Here is a 15,620-nt window from a genome sequence, read left to right as displayed (position 1 = left end):
TATCTGTCACAGGCTTAAGGCAGGGCTAGGTCCACAGTAAGAACTTGGAGGGGGGTGGCTAGCTTATTACATGAATGAGCAAATGGAAATTGCTCCTTGACCTTGGTGATTTTCTATTCGGGAACCAAAGGAAGGAACTTGCAGAGAAGAGAAAAGAAATCAAAGTGCACTCACATCAGCGCAGCTATGACTAGAAGTAGCAGAGGGCGGGGCTCAGTCACTTAAGTGTCCGACTCATGATTTTGGCTCAGGTAGTGAGATGGATCCACGAGTCAGGCTGCGTGCCCCGCGGGGAGCCTGCTTGGGATTCTCTCTCTCCCTCTGCCCCTCCCTCTGCTTGTGTTCTCACTCTTGCGCTCTCAAATAAATAAATAAATCTTTAAAAAAAAAAAAAAAGAAGTAGCAGATGGTACCTTCCTATTGGGGGATTGTGTAGCTGCCAGTTCACCAAACTGGGGAGTCCCCAGTGCCCTTGATCCCTTGATTTCCCAGCCCTTCCCCACCTCAGGCTCATATACCTAAGGAAACTACACATACCTCTTCTTCCAGCTTGACCACCTTGGCCTGGGCGTTGCTCAGGGCCTGGTCTCGGATTTCGATGTGTCGCCGTTGGTCCTCATTGGTAGAACGGGCAGTGGCCAGCTCGGCCTCCAGCTTCTCCTTCTCCCTCTGGCTTTCCTTATCTATCAAGACATGAATCATCATTACTGCCATTCTGGGGCTGGCTCAAAACCTTACCTGGGTAAAACTGACAATCATACCCATTATTAAACATTGTCTAACACACAGCCAAAAGAACCAGCACACCCAAGATCTGGACTCTCTCGCTGGCTCTGCCACCAACTTGCTATGTAAATTCAGAGAAGTCACTTAACAATGGTTGTTGTGCAGAAGCAATGTGAAAGTAGATGTAAAGAGTGTGATGAAAAGTATGATGCAAAGAATACACACACATCAGAAGAACAGGTAGGTTTGTCTCTTCAATTTTATTTCTTCAAGTGGTTTTGTATTCACAAAAGAGCCACTGAGTCCCCCAGAGTTTACCCTATTATCTTGTGACAGTATATTAAATCAATCTAAAAATGGTATTTCACAGAATGTATAAAACTCAAAATCCTACTCTTTACTAACATTATTTTCCAACTGAAATAAGTCCAGGATTGCACTGTAGGTACAGAAGACCAAGACACGTGTAATCATCCCCTCGGCCTTTCTAGGACCCTCCCCTTTTACCTAGGACAGCCCTCATGCCAGAAACTCAAAGGAGCAGTTCTGATTCTCATTTGGAGATAGAGTGCCCTTCCTCTGGAGACCATGATACTTAAGTTTGTAAGAGAAACTTTAATAGGGCAGCCTCGCCTTCCTTCCCACTCTGATGTTACTTATCTATTCAGCTGTACCTTGGAAAAGAAATGAGCATCTGTCGAATACTTACTGCCTACCAAGTATTGTGCTAACTTAGTCCTCAGAAGGACTCCCCTGCAAGGAAAAGTGTTATTCTCTTCTCCATTTTGTATATGAAAAGACAGAGACCCAGAGGGCTTGAGTAACTTGTACGAGGTCTCACAATTAGTAAATGAGTACACGGCGGAGCCCATACTTAAGGCCAGGCTGTTCTAAACTCCTTCTAACCAGACTGCCTTCTCCTAGGGTTGCGTTAGGTTTGGCCTCTCGAGGGTAAGTGGAACACATTCCCCAGGGAGGCTTTTCAAGAGGGCTTTCTTGCCGCTTGCCACAGTTCCAACCACGCAGCACCCTGTCGATGTCCAAAGGCAAAAAGAACTAAGAGGCCACAAATCATGCCCTCGCCTCTGCTTGCTAAGTGGAGTCCATTTTTCCCTTCTAGAACCATGAGACAGCCTTTCCCCCTGCTGTTAATACACTTTTTATCTATTAAGTTCCCACATTTTATAAACCAGTAGCTGAGCTCCCAGGACCCCTGAAATACCATCGCCACACAGTGAGGAAGGAGTATGAACTAGCAGATCCGGGGCAAGAACCCATACGTTTTCTCTTTTGTTTCGTTTTGTCCTGGGGGGCCACCACCTTCTCCACCAGGGAACCTACTTCCAGGGTCACCGTGACACCCCAAAAGCAACAATTTACACCAGGTACTGAGGACACCAGAACAACTGCATTCTTCCCTCTGAGACAGACTGACAAAGGAACAGGAGGCTCAGGGAAATGAGGAAGAAAAAAAGCCCCACTTCTAAGGCCAGTGCACAACAGAGCAACCCAGGGAGGGAGGGGGATATTGTAAGTGAAGATCAAACAAACTTGTAAAAGCTGACTGGAAGCTGCATGGAATGACTTGAAAGAGGCATGTGGAGGCCCCGTGAAGATGGGGCCTGACAAGTCCCCACCGTGCGCTACTCCAGCTGGGAGCCGCAGGGAGGGGAGCAGGGGGTAGGCAGCACCAATCACGGGCATCTGCAGAGTGAGGGTAGTTCATCTGTTTCCCCCTATGGGCTCAACCCACTGCAGAGTTTTTATTGCTGGTTTTATTGTGGCAATTGGAAAGAATGAGGCATTGTCTAGCTGGGTGGAGTCTATTAGGGACCGATAAAGAAGAGGATTAGTTCATTGTCACGGTCCTCAGAGTATTTCCAGACAAAGGAAACACTATTATGAGGAAGATGTAGTTCTGCCCTCCCCCACATCCTCCAACTCTGTGACCAGAGTCAGTAGCTCAGGCCATGGCAGTGGTCCTCCTCTAGCTCCCTTTGCCCTCAGCCAATATGGAATGATATGATGTAATACAGGGTGTTTAACTAAGGGAGCCACAGGTGCCGATTAGGTATTCCAAAAGCTAATCATCGATTTCGCATGTTAATCCTGTCTCTACCACAGCCAGCCCATGGAGCCTTCAACAATAAATCCCTCCAACATGCAGAGACCCCATGTTCACTAAGGTCCTTTTCAGCTAGCCGTGACAAAAGCAGGGATTTCGAGGGGCTTCTCTGGTCTAATACAGAAGGAGCCATGTTGATGTGGCTAAATGTGGCAAGCAGCCTTCGTGGCCTCGAAGGAAAAAAGAACAAGAATCCCAATTTTATGCTTGAACAGGAAAAAGAATCCCTAGATGGCATTTGCTCTGTCCCAGCTATTCTAGAAGGATATGCAGAACTGTGTAACCTTTTTACACATCTGGCTCCCAACCACACATTAATACCTGCTGCCGGAGCTTTCAGACTTACTTTTTGCAAAGAGCTGAGAGATGGTTTTTCTGGTATCCTCTGATCCCTCATATTCCTTCTCCGCAAGCTGCTTGTTGGCAGTCTCTAGACGCTCTGTGGAATTCAGAGACAATCAACAGGGCCTCATATACAAACTTCCAAGCACATGGTGTTTGCCCTCTAAATACTGATCTTGGGCAAAACAAGCCTGCTTCTTCTTGTTACTCAGGAATAGGTGACACAGACATAGATTTACAAATGTGGAGCCCCAAACAAAACTAAACCATGGTTGGGAAGGAGGAGGTGAGCACTTAACACTTTCACCCCTCCCTGACAAAACCGAAGTGCCAAATTCTTAATTCCGATGAAGGAATCTATCCCTGAATATATGACATCTTTCATTTGCCAGGAAAAAGAGCATCAAAGTTATTATGAAGTCTTTAAAATCATGTAACATCAAAGCTAGAAGGGGACCATGGGCAGTGTCTAGTTCAGTTGTCTCATTTTATCAGTAAGACAATCTAAGTCCAGACAGAAAATAATATCCCCAAGGTCATCAGTTTTGAAGGTGTTGAAGGTGGTCATTTCTCCCCATCTTCAGTATTATCGTGTTAAGGTAAAAATAAAAGGAGGGAGTCCCAGAAACAATGGAGGACATCACTATCTCAAGCTTGCACAGCCCAAAGACAGACCTCTGCAAAACCTATAAAGGAGAAAGGCAGCATGGATTGTGGGGCAGGCCAGGCGGGTCCAGGAGTCCCGGGGGGGAATACTGTCTGATTAACACCTGAGCTCATCCCACTCTGATTAAGCAAGCTTGGGACCAAGTTCTGTTGCAGTCCCCAAAACCTAGCTCGGTCTATGCCCTGCAATTTACTGGCCATACTAGTGGGCTGGACAAGCCCTGAGAGCCTCAATGTATACTCCTCAGCCCTTCCCTTCGCCATCTTGGCCAATGCTTCAGAAGTGACTCCCTCACCTCTCAGATCCCTGTTGAAGTCATGCATCCTTCGAATTTCACCCTCAAGCTTGTTTCTCATGGCTTTCTCCAGGGCCTCTCTTTTGGAGGATGATTTTACAAGGTTCTCATATGCCTCTGAGACACGCTGGATTTCTGTCTCCACCTGAAAAAAAAAAAAAAAACAAAACAGGAAAGATAGTGGGGATGGTAGGAGCTTAATGGGATAGATGGTCTGAAAGCATATATGCAAATCCTTAGTGACAGCTTCTCCCAGGGCTTTACAGATGGCTAGGAGGCCAGCATAACACAGTCAGATAAGAAAAGTTTCCCAGAAGGATTTCTTAAAAAAAAAAAAAGATTTATTTATTTGAGAGAGAGATCTGGAGTGCATGGGCAGGGTCGGGGGAGGGGCAGAGGGAGAGGGAGAATAAATCTCAAGGAGACTCTGCACTGAACACGGAGCCCTACATGGGGCTCAATCCCAGAACCCTGAGATCACGACCTGAGCCGAAACCAAGAGTCGGATGCTTAACCGACTGAACCCCCAAGTGCCCCCCAGAAGGATTTCTAAAGTCAACGTTCAGCTCAGCAACTAATTCACAGGGTCATGAGATTCCCTCAGGTTAAAAACAAATACAGTTTCTGCCTTCAGAGAAGGTGGTAGGAGAGAATAAATTTCATAAGTATAGTTATAAATGATTTTCATTTCTGTGTAAGAATTTTCTTAATTTTGGCGTGCCTGGGTGGCTCAGTCATTGGGCATCTGCCTTCGGCTCAGGTCATGATCCTAGAGTCCTGGGATCGAGCCCTGCATCAGGTTCCCTGCTCTGCGGGAGGCCTGCTTCTCCCTCTCCCACTCCCCTGCTTGTGTTCCCTCTCTTGCTGTGTCTCTCTCTGTCAAATGGATAAATAAAATCTTTTTTTAAAAAAAGAATTTTCTTAATTTTGAAAGTACTATTGACACTGTATATAGTATGTAGATAACAGTATTTCAGAGTGTCCAAAGGGCTTTCACATGTTTATTTCTATTTGCCCTGCTATCCACCTTTACAAGGACACCTCTCCCCCCGTCGTAGCAGAGGGAAAAGTGAAATTGACCTTTCTGAGATCAAGTCAGTGGCAGAGTCGAATCCTAAAAACTCTAAGCCTCAGCCCTTATGCAGTAGTTCAATTCACTCTAACAAACCTTCACCATGGGCCAAATAGTTACAGAGCTCTTTAAAATGTTCACAATAGCCAAACTATGGAAAGAGCCTAGATGTCCATCAACAGATGAATGGAGAAAGAAGATGTGGTAGATATATGTACAATGGAATATTATGCAGCCATCAAAAAATGAAATCTTGCCATTTGCAAGGATGTGGATGGAACTAGAAGGTATTATGCTAAGCGAAATAAGTCAATCAGAGAACGACAAGTATCCTATGATCTCACTGATATGAGGAATTAGAGAAATAAGACAGAGGATCATAGAGGAAGGGAGGGAAAAATGAAACAAGACGAAACCAGAGAGGGAGACAAACCATAAGAGACTTAATCTCAGGAAACAAACTGAGGGTTGCTGGAGTGGAGGCGGGTTGGAGGGATGGGGTGGCTGGGTGATGGACATTGGGGAGGGTAAGTACTATCGTGAGCACTGTGAACTGTGTAAGACTGATGAATCACAGACCTGTACCCCTGAAACAAATAATACATTATATGTTCATAAAAAAAATTTTATAAAAAGATAATCAGAAAAAAAAAGGAAAATAAAAGTAAAAAATAAAATACCCGTGGGGTGTGTAGGTATGAATGAGGACATTATTGTTTCCCTTCAAGGAGCTTTCGATGTAATCAAATAAAAGAATAAAGAGAAGGATGCCTTATTCAGAGCAGTAGAAGTAAGTGCTACAAAAGCGCAGGAAAGGAAAAGGTTATTCCTGATTGGGGTGAAGGGAGAGGAGACCAATTTCAGGCAGGCGGTGGCATATCGAGTCAGATCCTAAAAGCTAGGTCAGATTTCAATGAGCAGAGGTGAGGGGAAGGGTATTCTATTCTGAGTGAGTGAATGCATTCCCAGAATGACCAGTAGTCTCATTTGGCTGGACACTGTGGGGTACACGGAGGGAAGCTGGTGAGATCTGGCTGTAAAGATAGACTGGAGTCAGATCATAAAAGGGCTTAAATGCCAGGTATTTGGACTTTATCCCGTAGTCAGTGGGAAACCAGTACAGATTTTTGAACAGAAATTCATGATCGGAGTTATGTTTTATGACACCACTGCAAATCTTGTAAAATGGGGGAAAAAAAAGAAACCATACACACAAAACCTCAAAGAGAACGGGTCTTGCCCCAAATCAGCACAAATCGGGAAGAAACTAAGAAATTAGACTCCAGAGTCTTTCTGTAACCAGTAGAGCTTCATTGCACATGAAATAACCACAGAGATATTTGCATGTAATTTGTATAAGATAAATAAACCCCGTGGCCTATGAGGCAATTTGCAAATTAAATTTGACTCCTGCAACCATTCTGCATTCCTTCTCAGTTTCCCACTATCCTCCTTAACAAAGCTTAGGGTATTTTATGGGGAGAAATATCAGGCCCCCAGTGGGATACTGGGGGAAAGGTGGGGTTACCAAACAACTCAGATTCCACTTGCCCCAGCTCCAAAATTATGCCCGAGGCAGGACTGCCTGCAAACAAATGAGGCTTACACCACAGAAAAGAGCAGGCTCCAGAATGTTTTTCTCCTCGCAGATGGCACCAAGATAGCAGCACAGAAGGTGAAAACTGGTGGTGAATGGCATTTAGAGACAAGATCTGCAAGGCCTGGGCCTGATCAAGCTTTTGCATGAAATTCAAGTGCGGGGTACAGAAAATAAACATTTCCATTTGAAAGAGCAGGCTTGGTCTTAGTCTGCACTGGGCAGCCTTTAGAGGGCAAGGCTTTCCAGTTCCCCACAGAATGCCACACCTGGAAGGCAGGCCCTTTACTCACGTTGTTCAGAGTACTATTTCGAGATCTGGTACCAATCTTTCTCTTCCCCCCCCCTCACCCCGCCCTGCCCCGTGTAGATACTCCAAATGGGCGAGTTTTACATCCGTCAACAGGACCTTCCAGGAAAGAAGTCACAGAAGGGCAGACCCACTGGTTTGGTCGGGGATGGTGGGGGCAAGGAAGAGGGAGGTGGTGGTGGGTTTCTGTCTCATTATTCCCCTCATGAGCCTCGGGCCTCTGTATTTTTTTCTAGCACCAGCTGATATCTCCCATACTCTTCCCACTTTCCTTTTCCTCTTCTACCCCACTTAGGCCTCTAATCCACTGCAGCATCGGGTCAGCCTTCACTTCCCCCAGCACTCAATTACACTTGGTTGAGGCATCTTGCCCCTCGCTGGGGAAAAAGCAAACAACAATGCCACAAATCCTATTTGGCTCCTCTTCCCTGTCACCCACCTTCCCGATTACTGCATCAAAGGTGGGGCCGGGGCCACCCTGAATAGAGAGTTTGGGGAGGGGTGTCAACAGTTAAACCCAATCAGCCAAACAGGGCCAGTTTGCTTTTAGTGCGTGAATAGGATTAATTTGTTGCACCGATATGATTTGGGGGGGGCGGGGGTTGGCGTATAGTTAAATGAGAGGAGGCAGAAAATGGAAAATTGGGGGCAAAGCCAGGGAGAAACAGTTCTCACTGAACCCCAACAAACCCCACCCAGATTTTGGGACACTGTGAGGGGGGTGTTTCTGTTACATAAAAATACTCGGCTGACAGTAAGCCCTCCTCTACTTTAGGACCCAGATCTGGTGTTTACAAATTCTCAGTTTCATTCGGGCCCCTAAAATTTCCACTCCTGGGTGTCTCCTAAGGACAGAGTTGCTGAACAAAACCGGGCAATGTCCCCTCCCTCCCACACCTTCACCCTCACCTCCCCGAACAGTTCACATTGTCGGGAGATCAAACCACATGAGCTCCACAATGACAAAAGCTGCAAAGAGGCTGCCAAAGGTATAACCCTATTCACCGACAGCTGCTGGAAGCCAAGAGCTAAGGTTCTTAGCTTAGGGCACTCGAGAGCTAAAGTCCCAGCTGGAGGAGACAGGAGGGGCCCAGGGAAGAATGTGAACTCTATGGGACATACACTGCTTTTTCTACTTCCTCAGCCTAGGGCTGTCACCTGTCACCCAGCTGTGGTGCTAAGCCCCTCCTGCCCCCCCTTCCCCAACACACACACCAGAGAAAGCCAGCAGATGTTGAATGTGAGCTGCAGGGAAAAGCCAAAGCAAAGAGGAGGCAAAGGATGAGGTGTTGAAAAAGAGTTCCTATGAGAACTCCCACTCGGAAAAGTGTTCTAAGTCCCTCCCAGAATGAGGCAGGGCACGATCTAACTTCAGTGGTGAGATGTTTGTGGGAATTATGGTTTTACATTTAAGATCCAAATCCAGTTATTTGGGAAAATATACTCAAGACACAAGGTCTTTGGGCATATACAGGCATCTCCAGTGTTCTTGACCTTATGAGGAAGTTTCTCGGCCTTCCAGAACTCGAAATCAATCAAGTTTTCATTAGGGCTACGGTATCTGGGAAAACTGTACAAATATGGTCTTTTCTCCCCACATAAGTGTCAAATGTGACTCCTCCTAGAAAGACAGGCAGAAGGCTTTTTGCAAAGTTGGGTCCATATCTAACCTTCAGATACGAGAATCTAGAAGGCCCGCGCCTAACACATGAGGAGATCGAAGGAAGACTCGGCTACCCTGAAACGGACGCCTCACCTTCTGCAGTCTCGCCACCTTCTCATAGCATCCTTCCAGTTCCTGCCGCAAGTTCCGGTTCTCATCCGACAGGATCTCAACCATCTGCTGGGCTCTGGAAACAATGGCAAATGGGTCCGCTGGCATTGGCTGATAGGAAGCGGAGGACTGCTGAGCCCGGGGCATAGCTGAATAGGCTTCACCCGGCTGGGGCTGCTGGTGGTGGTGGTGGTGGTGCGGCTGCGGCGGGCTCAGGCCGGGCTGAGGTGGCCGGTAATGATCGCTCTGGTGAGCCGGGGTCGGGAGGAAATGCTGCTGCGGCCTAGGCAGGTGAGCTGAGTGGTCTCCTTGGCTTGGCACCAAGGGGTGTTGGGCAGGAGACAATCTCGTGGCTGGCGGAGACTGCAGCAAGGACAAGGAACCCCCAGACGTGAGGGAAGAAGTAGGACTGTGAGGCCGTGAGCTCCGGGCCGACAGTGGCAATGAGATGTCCTGCGCTGGCCTGGAAAACATGGTTTACACGCTCAGGTTAAGCTTTCTCCCACGGCACTGGGGCACAAGGGCGCGAGAAAGTGAGATGAGGGGGCTTCCGGTGCCCCCTCCCTCAAGGAGACCCACAAACTGAGCAGCAGGCAGGGTTAGACCCAGAAATCTCGGCACAGAGCTCCACAGCCCTTTCCAGGCCTGACCTGTGAGTGCCTGACGGAGGTGTGATCCCATGGAGGACGGAACCAGGTGACCTCCAGGGTTGCTTGGTGAAAATCTAAGTGACGTGTACCTGTGCTCTTCTTGCTCAAATGTAAGCATTTTAAGTGAGTCTTCCAGACGGTAATTTTCATGTCATTATTTTAAACGAAACCTTCTCTGACATTCTCTATGTGGTCAGCACATGTAAAGAGTCAAATTCAGAAAATGTGTTCCACTTGCCCACAAGGAAATGGCAAACTGCAGTCAAAATCAGTCCTCTTCTCGCTATTGGCAACTCTCTTAATTCCTATATTCACAAAACATTACTGGAGGATGTGTAGATCCTTATTATGTTAGAGACACAAAATCATTATTGTTGATACAGTTAATAACTGAATGAGGCCCATTAGCAACGATGATACCAAGGTTTGGAGCGGATGACAGGCAACACTGTCATACTATTTTTGATGAACTGAATCACAAAATGTAAGGACTGGAAAAGCCTTCAAGAAATAATTTAATCCGCTCTGTCACTGGACAGACGGGGAAACTGAAGTCCAAGAGAGAGGAAGCAATCTGTCAGATATTACAGAATGACTTATTGGTAGTGCCAGGGTAGAACCCCTATGTCCAAATTCCCTTTTTCTGCTCCTTCCACTACCATAATACATTGACTTCCACACAATGATGTTCAGATCCCAGATCGATTTCTTATAGAAAGTTCCACAAAGAGAACTTCGGTACATGGTTTAATGTGGCTCTCCCATTTTTGTACCTACTACCGGACTGTTAGCCATTAAGGGAAATAAGGACAGTATGTAAATGGATCACTTCCACCATCTCCACTACCAGCAAGAATATCTGTAAGTATACACTGAAGATGAAAAGCTTGTTCATCCCCCAGCCCATGCCCAACTAACCTCATATACTCCCACATCCTGTGGATGCTTGTCCTACAGTTGATATTTCTCAATCCAGGGAAGACAGATGGCTAAGAGCATGGGATTTGGATCCCAACAGAATTTGGAGACCTTTTCTACTGCCTACTGGCTGTGTAACCTTGCTCATGTTACTTAATCTGCATGAGCCTGTTTTGTTCCTGAGGTCACAAATGAATTACAAAAATACTGGGCTCTTCTCATTTTTGAGCTCGACAGTAATTACAAAGAGTCTCTTATCTACCTCCCAGTGAGATAGGTTGACCCTGTTAGGGATTTTACTTATGGGATATCCATTTAATCTTTGCACTAAATTGCATAAAATTCATGGTGGAACTGGGACAAATCACTAGGAGCAATTAACTTTTAACTGGCATTCCAGATGCTAAAGCACATCCCTCCCACATACATTTCAGTTATCATTATTGTTCACGTATCTATCCCTACAAGAGATCCTCACTGTAAGGGCTTTTTTATGGCTGCAAAGTCATTCCAAACACTTGCTAATGGATACCCAATAACCCAGATGCTTGCCAGAGCCCTCAAACCTGCTCAAGCCCTGGGTTCTGTATCTCAGCCCCATCGATGCTCTTGTTGTACTGACGTTCTTCCAATTCCATACATACGGCACTATCAGTAATTGCTGAATACTGAAGAGGGAATGCAACCTATCTGTGGACAGAAGAATTTACATGGTTCCCATTATTACACCTGGAAAGTTGCTACCGTATATTACCTTTCTTTGGAAATGCTCAAAACACTCGTCCTATCAAAAGCCTTGGAGCTATTTATAAATTTATTTGGGGAAGAGTCTTTCCCCTTTTCTGTACCATGGATCTTCGGGTTCCTTAGGGGTAAAATGGACTCTGTGCACTCCCTCTTCTTTGAGTAAGAGCTATTATAATTTTTATACATCCCTAGAGTTAAAATATTATGTACTGGGATTTGTTAGGGCTTTTGGATCTCCTGGGCAGAAAAGAGGGGCTTAAATTTCATGTTCTCCAATCCAGCTCTCGTAATTTAAGGGAAAAATGACAAAATTAATCTTCATCCTTGTTGCCAGGATTTGGAAACCCCAGGCCTGGGAGGCGTTCTCTTTTAAAGACTGAATGCCCAGTTCGGAAGTGGGCTTCCTCCCCCCAGCTCCTCTGGGCCCCATCGGCAGTCCAGGCCTCTCTCTCAAACAGACCGGCCACTGGCCTCCCTCCTGCCTGGAGGCTGAAAGGCCCCTCCATGCCCTGGACAGTACATGGCCTCCCAGGGGCCTCGGGAAGGAGGAGACCACAAGGTCTCCGGAAAGAGGTCTCTGGAGTCAGATAAGCCCAGGACAGCAACGGCTCTGGCCTTGACTCTGAGCTCTACTTAGAAATAATGGAGACAAGGTAGCTGCCCCTCTCGGGCTCCCCAGGCTGGAAAAGGAAGCAGATTTCAGTGCACCATGATGTTGGGAAAACCAAGGCAGTCCGTCCCTGGCAGGTTTGCAAACATGAAGCAAGGCTTGGGCAGTCACAAAAGGAGAGAGAGCCCTCTAGCCAACGAACTCCATCTGGGCTCCAGCATCCACCCACCACAAAAAAAACAGGACTGTATTAACACTCCGGTGAAGTTCCCCCTGAGAGAAGGGGACTGAGGCATGACAGGGATGGGGAAGAGGCCGGGGGAGGGGGGGATGTCAGAGGAAGCAAAAGTACATTCAGGATGAAATAACAAGAGTAATAGTAAGGACTGTAATAATACAGGTGGCAGCTGGGCCAGCACACTCCCCAAGTGCTTCTAAGGCACAGCTGTGTGAATGGCTTCCCGCTGACATATTAACCAGGAACAACAAGTTGCCGGCAGACAATAGAATCACATGATCCCGTGGAAGCCCTGACCTGCCTCCCTACCCCTTCCCTCCCTTCATCCAGCTCTCTCCTAAGACAACCTGGGCCCCTGGGGCTCAGTGGAAAAGGGGAGGACGAGGCATACACACAGGGCAGAGACCAGTGACCAAAATCAGCATCCTTCCCCAAAGCCGGGGTGGGGGTGGGGGGGGGGACTCCTTCCCGAAGACGGCTTCTGAGGACACAAAGGGAAAGCAAAAGCCTGTCCATGGAGCTGACACAGCACCTTCCACCCTGCCACCTCACTGGGAGCCCCCGCCCTCCTCAGTCACATACACACACACACACACAGACACACACATGCCTCCTCCCCACACACCCACACACCACACCACTCCTAGCCCACACGTGTGCAAACCCACACATGCTCACTCTCACCAGAGCAGGTGCCACCAACAGCCTGGAACCCAATTTATTCTCCCCACAGAAACTGCCTTTCCCAGGCTCTGTGACGGTGGATCTGTGAATCCTGGAGGGGCCTGCAGATTCTCGATTGCTTCTCTTGCACAACCAGCTCTGCTCTGAACTACAGCGTTAGGTCACCCTTAGATTCCACTAAACAAGGATTTCAAGAAACCTCAGATCTGGGCATGATTTCAACAACTGAAAGGAGGTGGCTGCTTCACAAACAGAAAGGTTTTCATTTTTAAAAAAGCACTTGATAAATGTGTAAACCCCAGACGCAGAAAAGGCTCAGCACTTAAAAAGACAAAGATTCAGAAATTTTTTAATTCTTCAGATGGCTTGGCCTTGTTTCCCATCTGGAGTTCTGGGCATGCGGGATATTTATTTTTCAAGTGGGGAGGAGGGCACAGGGAAGATGAAGTAATAAAAAAAATTGTTTATAACATTTTGTTAATTCGAACAGCCAATCTCTAGCCTTTCACTGCACCTCTAAAAGCAAACAAAGGTTTTCTGAACAGCAATTTGTTCAAAGAGCTTGCTGTTCATTCTTGATCTGTAATTTATGGATTAAGAACTAAGAATTTTGTCATCTAATTGGTGCTAGCAGCAGTTACTTGGAAAGGTACTCACAAAGTGTCTAGCAAGTTGGTTCAAGGAAATAAAGGAGGAAAAATGTGTCACCACCTAAAAGCAGTCCATTTCTGGAAAGCGGTTCGACTACCTCCCCTTGCCAGTAATTTGTCAACAGGTGCCACTCCCTCACCCCAGGCCCTGAAGAAATTTTATTGCCAGAATTTGTCTAATGCAGACCCAAACTTCACACAGAGCATCTTCCGATGAGGACCGTTTTAGGTTTGATTATTCACCGAGCATATCAAGTACCTTGTTCCTCTCCCATAGAGGGAAAAAAAAACTATATAACTAACCTGTGTATTAAAATTCTGCTCAAGAGAGGGGGATCAGCATGGGCTCTACTGCTTCTGGGGATAGGGAGAGAGCTCCACAGATAACACAGGAGGAAAGAGAAACTACAAGTATCTTCCTGTAAAATATATGCAGCTAAATTTCTCTGGTGGCTTAATCAGTATGGGAAGAAAAAAAATCCCTCTTTGGGCTCCTTATTATTTATTTAGGCAGATCAAAGGGCTTTTCCATCTAGCTTCAAACACTGTGGGAGTCATTTCAGATCACAAACAATACTGGTGAATGAGTTCTGAAAATAGCTTTCCTGGGAAGGCGGGCCTTGTGCTAAGCGGGGCTTTGGATTCTGCTCCACACCCCAGCCAACATGCTCCCCTCCCACAAAGCAACAGACGTCAGCCCATCCACATAAGGGACAGAGTCCCACAGACTCTTCCATGCTGATGGCAAGCGCAAAACAAAAATCCCCAGCTTCACTGACATTTTGCTGGCTTGGATGGGTTTCCACTAAGCTAAGCAGTCCGACTGACCAACCCCTCCCTGGGTCTTCCGTTTCGTTGGGCAGATGGGAATCGGGTTCTTGCTCTCATTTAAACCGGAAGGGCCCTGTCCGTTACCCCATATCCTGTTCTAAGGCACTTATCAGAACTTAGGCTCCTGCCCTTTGAGAGCTGCATAGAAGAGGTTGAAAAAGGTTAGGAAATCAACCTGGGTTAAGGCGAAAAAAAAAATCCTAAACTGGCCAAGTTACGGCTGGAGCTCAAAGTGAATTGCTTCTGGCTATAAAAAAGGACCTGGAGGGGGAAAAAACAACAACAACGAAATACCAGGAAATGCCAGGTGCGTTCTCTTACCTTCACCCTACTCCACCCCCTGACTGCCTTCTCTCCTGAGTCACCCAATGAACTTCAAGCCAAGCGGTTCTTTCCCAAATAAGTGAGAAGGAGACAGGAGGTGAAGAGTCAGACATCGAAGAGATCACAGGCCTAATCTGGGAAAAGGCTCCCCCCCCAGGTCCAGGGACATCAAACCTCACGGTCACCCATAATTACCCATGGTAACAGGGCAGGAGTGCCACACAAAATTGCCATCGTTGTTGGCCATGGTCAGAACCTTCCCCTCTGCCCCATATGCTGAACTCCTACCGATCAGAGACATGGCCCCAACAGTAACAATAGGTACAACAAAGAGAATCATGGCATCATAAGGTCCGGTTGATACAGCAGTGGGACAACGGGCCTCTGAATAATGCAAAAGTACATTTAGGAGTAACTGGACAATATGAAATAGTCCTCCTGAACTAATGACACGTGGTAAAGGAGTCGTGGGGCTATGATTCTTTCTGCATTTTAGCATCTGACCAAAAGTTCTATGTGACATCATGTGAGTTTAACTTAGATGGTTCAAAAACGTGACAGGCAACTAACAAACACTCTGCAGAAGAAAGATGAAGCAGTGCAGAGTTCATGAATTGCCAGGACATCCAAGGCAAGTGACACTCTGAACGTGCACATATCCCCCCCGCCACAGTAATATCTAGGTGTCTAATTTTTAGTGTCCAAAAGAATCATAGGAATTCTGTAGCAAGATTCGTTCCTAAAAAAGTGATGAGAGTTCTGTGGAAGGGAATAACTGAAAGTGATAGGCTACTCCAGATTAAAGTCCAGGAAAACTTGCTTCTGCTCCTCCAGGAAGGGCTTAATAACTCACAAGAAGAGGCACATTGACCCTTCCTTCACAATCCCAGGAGACAGGACAGCGTGTAGCTGTAGAAATCAAGACTTGCGTTCCTGTTCATCCACTAGGCATTTGGGGCCATGCTCAACCTATAAAGTCAAGGGAATGTTAATACAGCACTAATTACGGCTGAAGAGGCTAGAAATTCAGGTTGGCAGGAAATTTACTAAGCCAGGGGCC

The 15,620-nt window shown here is 46.7% G+C and overlaps 1 protein-coding gene across 1 annotated transcript in view; it reads right to left on the bottom strand.

Annotated features, from left to right (window-relative positions):
• Positions 1 to 15,620, bottom strand: part of AMOT (angiomotin) — a 60,444-nt gene that overhangs the window by 27,368 nt on the left and 17,456 nt on the right. The window contains exons 5-8 of the mRNA XM_021686503.1: positions 8,891 to 9,371; positions 4,156 to 4,300; positions 3,198 to 3,290; positions 538 to 683 (exon numbers count right to left, since the gene is read on the bottom strand). Coding sequence (XP_021542178.1) covers positions 538 to 683; positions 3,198 to 3,290; positions 4,156 to 4,300; positions 8,891 to 9,371 — 865 coding nt within the window. The remainder of the gene's footprint in view (positions 1 to 537; positions 684 to 3,197; positions 3,291 to 4,155; positions 4,301 to 8,890; positions 9,372 to 15,620) is intronic.

The sequence above is a fragment of the Neomonachus schauinslandi genome, chromosome X, assembly GCF_002201575.2.
Source record: "Neomonachus schauinslandi chromosome X, ASM220157v2, whole genome shotgun sequence".
In the NCBI taxonomy this organism is placed as follows: domain Eukaryota; kingdom Metazoa; phylum Chordata; class Mammalia; order Carnivora; family Phocidae; genus Neomonachus; species Neomonachus schauinslandi.
Note: the sequence above shows the minus strand (reverse complement) of the source record. Positions and strands in the feature narration are given on the sequence as shown.